At 45.4% G+C, this 9,296-nt stretch overlaps 1 protein-coding gene across 1 annotated transcript; it reads right to left on the bottom strand.

Moving 5' to 3' along the window:
• Positions 1 to 2,494: 2,494 nt before the first annotated feature.
• On the bottom strand, positions 2,495 to 6,827 carry ACTG1 (actin gamma 1). Its single transcript, XM_083489516.1, has 6 exons — positions 6,645 to 6,827; positions 4,941 to 5,072; positions 4,608 to 4,847; positions 3,898 to 4,336; positions 3,597 to 3,778; positions 2,495 to 3,427 (listed from the first exon to the last, which is right to left on the bottom strand). Exons 2-6 carry the CDS (start codon positions 5,061 to 5,063, stop codon positions 3,284 to 3,286), a joined length of 1,128 nt encoding a protein of 375 aa, XP_083345642.1. The 5' UTR covers positions 5,064 to 5,072; positions 6,645 to 6,827; the 3' UTR covers positions 2,495 to 3,283.
• Between the last annotated feature and the right edge of the window lie 2,469 nt (positions 6,828 to 9,296).

Raw genomic sequence — 9,296 nt, 5'->3', positions numbered from 1 at the left:
ATAGGCTTCACACTCAGCCCCGCCTTCATTTCCCCCATTCCATTGCTCACGAAATGGAAACCTACAGAGAACTAGCAAAGTGCTCTGCATTGTGCAATTTCATCCATTGGCTAGAATATGCCAGGTTGCTCAGTTGTTTTAAAAAAATGTATTTCTAACCTTCATTTTAGTGAGGGTCAGGATTGGAAGTGCTTGGAAATTTTGTGGTAGAAATTCAGTAACTGGATGGGCTTGAACAGTGCTTACACAATTGTATACATGGGCTAGTATTTCTGAACTTTAAGTATTTACTGGCTCCCAAATCCTCTTCCACTCCATACTGGATCCTCAATAAGATTTCTACAGAAGGGGCCTTGCTCCTCCAGCTTCTCCATTCCTACTCCTTTAGACCTTGCTGCCTGCAGGTACCTCATGCCTCCCTTTTGTTCCTTGCAGTCTATCCTTTAGCTTGAACTAAAACATTGCCAAGGGTACTGAACAAAAGGCCAGCGGTGGAAATGTCCTTAAAATAACACAAATATGTGCAAATAAGCAAGCAGAGAGCTTCCCCTAGGATAAGGTTGGCATCTTACATATCCTGCTTCTTGTAACAAAGATGACTTCAAATGTACATGCAACCTTTCTGAAAAGGATTCTTGTGCACCTCCCTCATTTTCATTTCCTAACCTGCTTTGCCAAAGACATAGCAGACTGGAGGCTGAAACTCCACTCCCACCAGGCAACCCCACAGTACACCCTTTCTTCCAAAGGCAAGGTATCTTAACTTGTATATAACAAACATTTATGCATAATGCTACATTCCCTTGTGCAGTCTCTTTTCTATTGCAGATTAACAGGAGAAAATATTCCATAGACTACCAGGAATTTGTCAATTCCTGCAATATACTAGCTCTTGAATATGAATTTAGCACTAAGAGCTCTGGATAGTCACACAAGCAGGCAGCTGTCAACTTTATTCAACCCATGGACAGTGTCTTGCTTACAGACGACATGTGGTAGGGATCCCAAAACTAGTTTTCCTGCTATATGAGAATAAACATCCCTTCTTGACAGGAGACATGTCAGTGCAATTTAGAGTCAAAATGAGCAACTCTTCCCTGCTAAACAGCAACCCCACCCAACTAACCAGGAACAGTGCAGATTGAATGTTACTCTTGATAAACTGTCTTAACATAAACCAGTGGGGCACCCCCAAGTTAAGCATTCTGTCCAAGAACAAAGCTTTCAAGCTTAAATCCCAGGGATCCTGCCTAGGCAAATCACATATTGGGAGCAGCAGTGGGTGAGATTGCCAGTCTCTTTTCCTGGATGCCCATCCCTTTCAAATTTTATTTTCAATTGCAAAACAAGTAAATCTGCATGCACACAAGCTAACGTTTGCTCCCAGATTTAGTAATATAAATTCTTAGTATTTAGTCTTGTAGTTATGAAGACTGCAACACATTGTATGAAGTTTTTCCCTTCCTACAATAATTTAACCTGAAACACAAATTTAGTGTGACCAACAAAATAGTGGGTCACATTTTATGGTGTTGTGCAGATTCATCTGCAATTCAAAACATACCCCCCTGGGAATTTCATAGCTGCCCCCTCAATTATGAACGCTCTCATAGTGTATCTAGTGATTGCCTTATGTACCACCCAAATACGCATGTATAGATGTTTGTTCTTATGGCTAGTTTGTTAAAAGGACAGATTCCTAGTGAAATCTTGTAAGACACAAAGATAACACAAAATAAAATGGGACACTTCATTTGCCTCCCCTTGGTGGAAAATGTGATTGATGGTAGTGAGGGAAGATTTATTAAGTCATCATTGTGGTTATTTCACATAGCCTTTGGCAAAGCTGAAATTATGCTTTGAAAACCTTTAATGCTACCAACAGTATCCTACTCCAACAGGTTATCCTAGACGTCCCAGTCCTACTCAAACACTTCTGAAGTGCTGCATAAACATCTTTTAACTGTCAGTTTAAATTTAGAAAAATGTAAACCAAACTAACCCATAGCTACAAAACGAGGCAAAGTACATTCTTCAATAACCCCAAAAATGCATCTTTGATGTAATTTTTTCATTGCTTCCAAATGATTCGACCTTGTAATCCTGTCCTAAAATGACTATCTTTTGCACACTTAGGCAAGCTATCACAAAAGCATATTGTGGTCTGCCCAATTAAACCATTTCAGTAATACTGAATTAAGACAACTCTGAAAGATTTAAAATAATGCAATTTGTTTAGCATTTGCTACAGTGCATACACATTTGTATTAATATCCCACATAGCTAGGGTCTGGTCACGTTCGCTAAAGCAATGTTTGGAAGCTATTTGGCAGCATATCAAGTTTAGCACTTATCACAGAGCTTGTGGTCAACCTGATCAGACTGAACAGAAACTACATTAAGCCAGAGCTAGGTCATAATTTTCACTGTCCTGTCCAGAAAGGCTTCCAAAAGCAAATGTGTGTTAAATAACTTTCCATTAGACAACATCAAGCCCATTTCATTTACTGCAGCGCTTTATTTTCCTTTCACAATGATGTGTTGGGCATTACAATTCTCAACTTCAGGATGACTTACAAATTTTGGTTTTCTACTGTCATATGACAACATTAAGGCAACGTACAAAAATCTTACATAAATTAAACCTGATGATTAAATTTACAGGTGTCAATGCAAACATTGGAGCAACTGAAGTTGAGCAACTTTGCCCTGGGTTGTCTTGTTGGGATACAGGTGGGCAAGGAAAAAAACAGGTTCATAAGGCTTGGATGCGATATGTTTCCAACCCCGCTAGTAACAGTGGCAAGACAAAAATGGCCATCCTTTTCACAAACTCTTGCCAGCCTCAACAATAGTGACCTGGAATTCTTAGCGCTTTGTGTAGTGGAAGTCTGATCTTTTGCTACCCTGTACAGATCTAGCCTCAAAACTCCATTTGTAACATTGCTGGTTACACTGAGACCACTGTCCCAGGTAGTTACAGACACAAGTTAAACCTTTGTATTGTATGAATGCCTCCTGTACTAGGTCCTGGGCCAGATGTGTATAGGGTAGTTATACTGCTATGTACAAAGGGAACAGTTAACTTGAGTACAGGGTCATATCAGCAACAGGTAGACATCCTCACAGGATTATTGGAGACAGGCTTCCCAATGACAATGTTGTGAAGAGAAGGCTTATTCCAGTTTCATGAGGCTAGCATGAGGTGTATATATTTGCTCAGGCAAATTTATACTGGTGAAAAACTCATGCAGCAAATGCTGCGCATCTGTCAATAGTCCATTTAGAAGCATTTACGATGGACAATGGATGGGCCAGACTCGTCATACTCCTGCTTGCTGATCCACATCTGCTGGAAAGTAGACAGGGATGCAAGGATGGATCCACCAATCCAGACAGAGTATTTGCGCTCAGGGGGAGCAATGATCTGGAAGAAAACATGTTAAAGTTAGAAAAGATCTGACTATACATGCATTTAACTTTTTACTTTCTTGTTATCAGCCCTGTTTTAAAAAGAAAAGATTTATGGATCAGCTATCTTCCTAAGAGTCAACTGCTTTATTACACTACTAAGTTGTGATGTAAGCCATCCGTACCTTGATCTTCATTGTGCTGGGCGCCAATGCTGTGATCTCCTTCTGCATTCTGTCTGCAATTCCAGGATACATTGTGGTACCACCAGACAATACTGTGTTGGCATACAGGTCCTTTCGGATATCAACATCACACTTCATGATAGAGTTGAAAGTGGTCTCATGAATGCCACATGACTCCATACCTTAAAAGAAAAAAATCCTTAAGTATTCTGAACATCCAACTAATACACAGACTTACTTCCTAGTATTTAGAGCATGATACATGTAATTTGACTTGTTACCAGTGCCACTAAATGCTTACCAAGGAAAGATGGTTGGAAGAGGGCCTCTGGACACCTGAACCTCTCATTTCCAATGGTGATCACTTGACCATCAGGCAATTCATAGCTCTTCTCCAGAGAGGAAGAGGAAGCAGCTGTGGCCATCTCCTGCTCGAAGTCCAAGGCAACATAGCATAACTTCTCCTTTATGTCACGCACAATTTCCCTTTCAGCTGTGGTGGTGAAGCTGTAGCCTCTCTCTGTCAGAATCTTCATGAGGTAGTCTGTGAGGTCACGGCCAGCCAAATCAAGTCGCAGGATGGCATGAGGAAGGGCATAGCCCTCATAGATGGGCACAGTGTGTGTGACACCATCTCCAGAGTCCATTACAATACCAGTGGTACGACCAGAGGCATACAGGGACAGCACAGCCTGGATAGCCACATACATGGCAGGAGTGTTGAAGGTCTCAAACATGATCTAAATAAAGAGAAAAGAACGTTGTCTTAATAAGGGACCACTTTCATAGTGACACACACACATGCTGACATGCAAGGTATTGGATGTAGGGGAGAAAACCAAAAGAAAGTCAGGTAGAAATACAACAGAAACCTGAGAGACTTCAAGGAAGGAAATGCCAGGAGAGTACAGAACCCTGAAAATAATGAGAGAAGAGAAATTGTAACTTAAAGAAAAGTGGTGGTGAAATGGGAAAAAGTGGCAAGATGTAAAAGCTGCACCAATGCTGTACCTGTGTCATCTTCTCTCTGTTGGCCTTGGGATTCAAAGGAGCTTCTGTAAGCAAAACAGGGTGTTCCTCTGGGGCAACACGAAGCTCATTGTAGAAAGTGTGATGCCATATTTTCTCCATATCATCCCAGTTGGTAACAATGCCATGTTCAATAGGGTACTTCAGAGTCAAGATACCTCTCTTGCTTTGAGCTTCATCACCTACATAGCTATCTTTCTGGCCCATACCAACCATGACACCCTATTAAGAAAAATAAACAATCATCAGCAAATACAAAAATAAACCATCTCATGTTAAACACAAAACAAATAGATTTCCTGCTTTGATGTTTACCTGGTGGCGTGGGCGCCCAACAATTGAGGGGAACACAGCACGAGGAGCATCATCTCCAGCAAAGCCTGCTTTGCACATACCGGAACCATTGTCAATGACAAGCGCTGCAATTTCTTCTTCCATTTTGGAGATCTGCTTTTCACAAAAAGAAAGCATTTATTAAGCAACATTGAAAAATGCAGTGCTGCATTTTGGCATCATCAATGGACGCCCTTCAAACACTACAGATTTTGGCCACTAGAGGCTGCTCTGTCAACCTATCATCCAGACTAGAAACCCCACCCTCGTCTATATTTTAACCATGGTCCAGAGCTTTTTACTTCATTTTCCTTACTTTGTAGACTAGCTAAATGCATACACACACACACACACACACACAAACCCATCCCATAGCCATAACAACCTAACATTAACACCACCATCTTACACATTTCTACTCAAAAGTAAAGCTTAAAGAGTTGGAACAGGACATATTCTCTAGTTAACTACATATATGTACAATGCCCTAGAATTCTTCCTCTCATGCCCCCCCCCCAGACCTATGCTCACTTTCTGAATGCAGCACTACTATGGATAGTCTTCCCTGAAACCACTGTAAAGTTTGGCTTTTAACACCTTAGCTCATTTCAAAACGAAATATACCAAGCCAGAAACAGAAGAAAAGGCGTTTGAGCAGGGTGCATGCACATTAACCCCATCACCTTCAGGGATGCACCACTGGCATCAGCCCATATTCTAAAAAGAGCAACTCATCTTAGCCAACTACACTACTCCCATGAAGACTCCGTTGAACATTTAACGGGAGCCGAGCCAAACCAGGCCACAAAATTCCTCATGCACTAAAGTCCTCTGCGCATCTACTCAGAAGCCAATTCCAGTGTTGCAGTCACTGGCAGGAAGCCATATCCCCGCAGCCCCCTCTTTATTCCGAGGCAAACCGAGCCACCCCAAAGACACGACGCACCGGGCTCCACCCTTCACGACGTCCTGCGCAGCCCTAACCCCGCCCTCTTCGGGAACCCACCCTCCTTTCACAGCCGGAGTGAGGGTGCCTTTTGCAGGAACCAGCCCCCACCCCAACCAACGCCCCACCCCACCCCCGCCATCAACCGCGGCGAAGTTAAAAAAAAAGTCCCTTTTCAGACGCTCCCATCTTTCCCCTTTCAGCTTCAACCACCTTCCCCCACCTCCCCACGCCCAGAGTATATTTTCTATGCGGAAAAAGTGTGGGAGGGGAGGGGGCACCGCGCGCAGCAAGAAACCAAGGTTCTCGTTTCCCGCTCCATTACGTCAAAGTTTCAGGCCGACCAATCACGCCCTCGGTGCCCTTCCCGAGCCAACAGCCCCTCCTCCCCCTTTCAAAAAGCCGTTACGGGCACGAGAAGGTCGCGCGCGCCAACCAAGACCGTTGCAAAGGAACCGACGCAAGATAAGCGGGGGGGGGGGGGGGGAGTTGGTCGAGCCTTAACGCACGACCAGATAAAAGAGGGATTGGGGGGGGAGAGGAACCGAGAGAAGCCCTTAACCGCAGCCAACTGAAGGAATTCTAAGGCGCTTTTTACTCCTAAGGGAAATTAAATATAGTAACCTCTACACTTTGGTCTCACCTAAGCGCGAAGAGAGAATATAAAAGGAAAGTTTAGGGTGGGGGGTGGTTGGAAGAGAAGCACCCCTCCGTCAGAATAAACGGCTGCTGAAACCTACCTGAAAGGAGGCGGGAGCTTTCAAGAGAACGGGAAGAAAAGAGCTGCTACTGCCAGATCCGCTGCCGCCGGCTGAGTGAGACCGTCCCAACGCCAGCCCCGCCCCTTTTATACCCAGGGGGTGCCGGCCCCCGCCTCGCCGGCCGAGAACATCGCCATATATGGAGATCTTTCAGAAACACGCGCTGCCATTGGCTGGCGCGGGCCGGGCCACGTGGGGCGGACGAGAGCAGCCTGGCGCCGCCTCCTCCTCCTCGCTCAACCCCGGAATCAGCATGAGCAACGAGGCCGGGGGCTGGTGGCGGAGGGGGGGGGAAGGGTCCGCAGCTTTTGCACCGGGGCCTCTCTCGTCCCGGTCCCATGTTATGTTCACCCCCCCCCCCCAGGACTAAGGAGAAGGCACCGCCGTGGAATGCTCCCGCCAGCCAAAGCACACATCCTAGCCAGATTGCAGTTGATGGACAGCAAGGGGAATCGAGGATTGCCACCATTGTCACAAGTCGTGCAATGGGTGGGCCATGCAGGCGTCGAGGTCTGTTGCCCTAGCTGCCCCATGGGCACTGGACTGCAGTCGAGGCCCTCAATCCATCTCGAGGCCTAGATTCTCGGGCTTCTGACTTGGCCACATGGTAGTATTGCAGGGGCAGCAGTCCCAGGGATTGGCACCCACGCCAGGGTTGTAATTCCTAGTCCAGGATGGCCACAAGGTTACCTGAGCTGCGACTGCAGTGCCTTGGAACAAAGCGTGATAACTGTTCTGCTTCCATGGGGCCATTTACTCGGTGCATTGGCAAGGTGTTTGGCCACAGAGATGCACCGGTGTCTCTGCAACGCCGTGTTTCTCTATGGCTTTTGTTTAGCTGATGCCGTAAGCCCTGCCATGCTGCTGCCTCTGCCCGGAAGCAGCCACTGACTAGGCATCAATGGAAGCATCAACGGAATGACGGTGCATTGCAAGGGTATCCCCAGGGATTACCAGGTGCAAAAGATGCCCACTTCCATTCCACTGACAAGAGGCCCGGGACCGTTGCCCCATTCCAGACATGATGTCACCTCGTCCTGGGAGCATCCTGTCCTAGTTTCCACATTAAAACAGCTACTGTTCAAGGTTCCCTTTGGGGGCAACATCAACACATTTTAACTATGCCACCATATCTGTGCCACTACATCCACAGTAATGAGTGCCACACCTTAAGTAGCTGACCTGTTTATGTGAAGGCATTGGGATTATTATGTTGCTATAGTCACTAGTGCTTTCAATGCTGAATGACACAAACTTGGCACACTTGTGTACAGGAAACTAGCTGGAAAGCCTCACAAAATATTGTGACATTGTTTTCCAGAAGCAAGCAAATTCCAAAGAACTGCTTGTCAAAAGCAAGAAATGTTGGAAAAGGGAAAAAAGTGAAGTAGGGATTTTTTGTGGGAAGTACAATTCTCAAAGCATGTTTTGTGGAGCAGGTGGAATTGAGAGTAGACTTTTCGTGTAGGTTAGAGGGAATGCTTTTGCCTGAAGACATTAAGGGCACAACGCTTTTTAGACTATATGCAAAGCAAGGGGGCCAATGTCATAGTAAATGTTGAGACACAACACATGTTCATCACTCAAACCTGAAGGATTTACATCCTCTAGGGCCAGGCATGGCCAAACTTGGCCCTCCAGATGTTTTGGGACTACAACTCCCATCATCCCTAGCTAACAGGACCAGTGGTCAGGGATGATGGGAATTATGGTCCCAAAACATCTGGAGGGCCAAGTTTGGCCATGCTTGCTCTAGGACTGAATCTGCATCTCTTGGGTCCAGGGAATTGAAATAGTCCAGACTGCAGAGGTGACCACTAAGTCTGCAATCCTAACCATAGCTCAGACAGCAGCTCAGGGAAGGGCAATTGCACAGCTGTAGAACATCTGCTTCACACGCAGGAGGTCCCAGGATTGACGATATTGAGCTAGATGGACCAATGATCTGACTTGGGAGAGCATCCTACACTCTCGCTCACCTGGGGAGGAAACACCACTGAATTCAATGGCGCTTACTTCAGCAAACTTTGGAAGTGTAATTTAACTATTGCAATATGGACTCTAAAACACCCCATACCTCTTCACCTTTTTTGCGTCTGAACAGAAGTTGAGTCTAATGAATGGTGCAGAACAGATCCAGGGTGAGCCCAGAAGACACAACAACAAACAACAACAACAACAGTATTACAGTGGTACCTCTGGTTACGTACTTAATTTGTTCTGGAGGTCTGTTCTTAACCTGAAACTGTTCTTAACCTGAAGCACCACTTTAGCTAATGGGGCCTCCTGCTGCCGTTGCATGATTTCTGTTCTCAACCTGAAGCAAAGTTCTTCACCCGAGGCATTATGTAACCCGAGGTACCACTGTATTTGTACCACGCACATCTGACTGGGTTGCTCCAGCTACTCTGGGTGGCTTCCACCAGAATATAACAGAACACACAATACATTGGACATTAAAAGCTCCTTCTGAAACAAAAGAGAGGCTGTTGTGGTCCATAAGGCCCCAGTGCAGAAGCCTAGCTGATAATCTCCCAAATTTATGAAAAGTCTAGCTGTGCCCTTCCCTGTAAATTCCCTTTTAAGTTCTACAGGCTATCAGCAAACCTCACTGTATATGAATGGCTTCCT

The sequence above is a fragment of the Podarcis liolepis genome, assembly GCF_965112155.1.
Source record: "Podarcis liolepis genome assembly, chromosome: 2".
Lineage (NCBI taxonomy): Eukaryota > Metazoa > Chordata > Lepidosauria > Squamata > Lacertidae > Podarcis > Podarcis liolepis.
The sequence above is the reverse complement of the archived record's forward strand: the minus strand, read 5'-3'. Positions and strand labels throughout refer to the sequence as shown.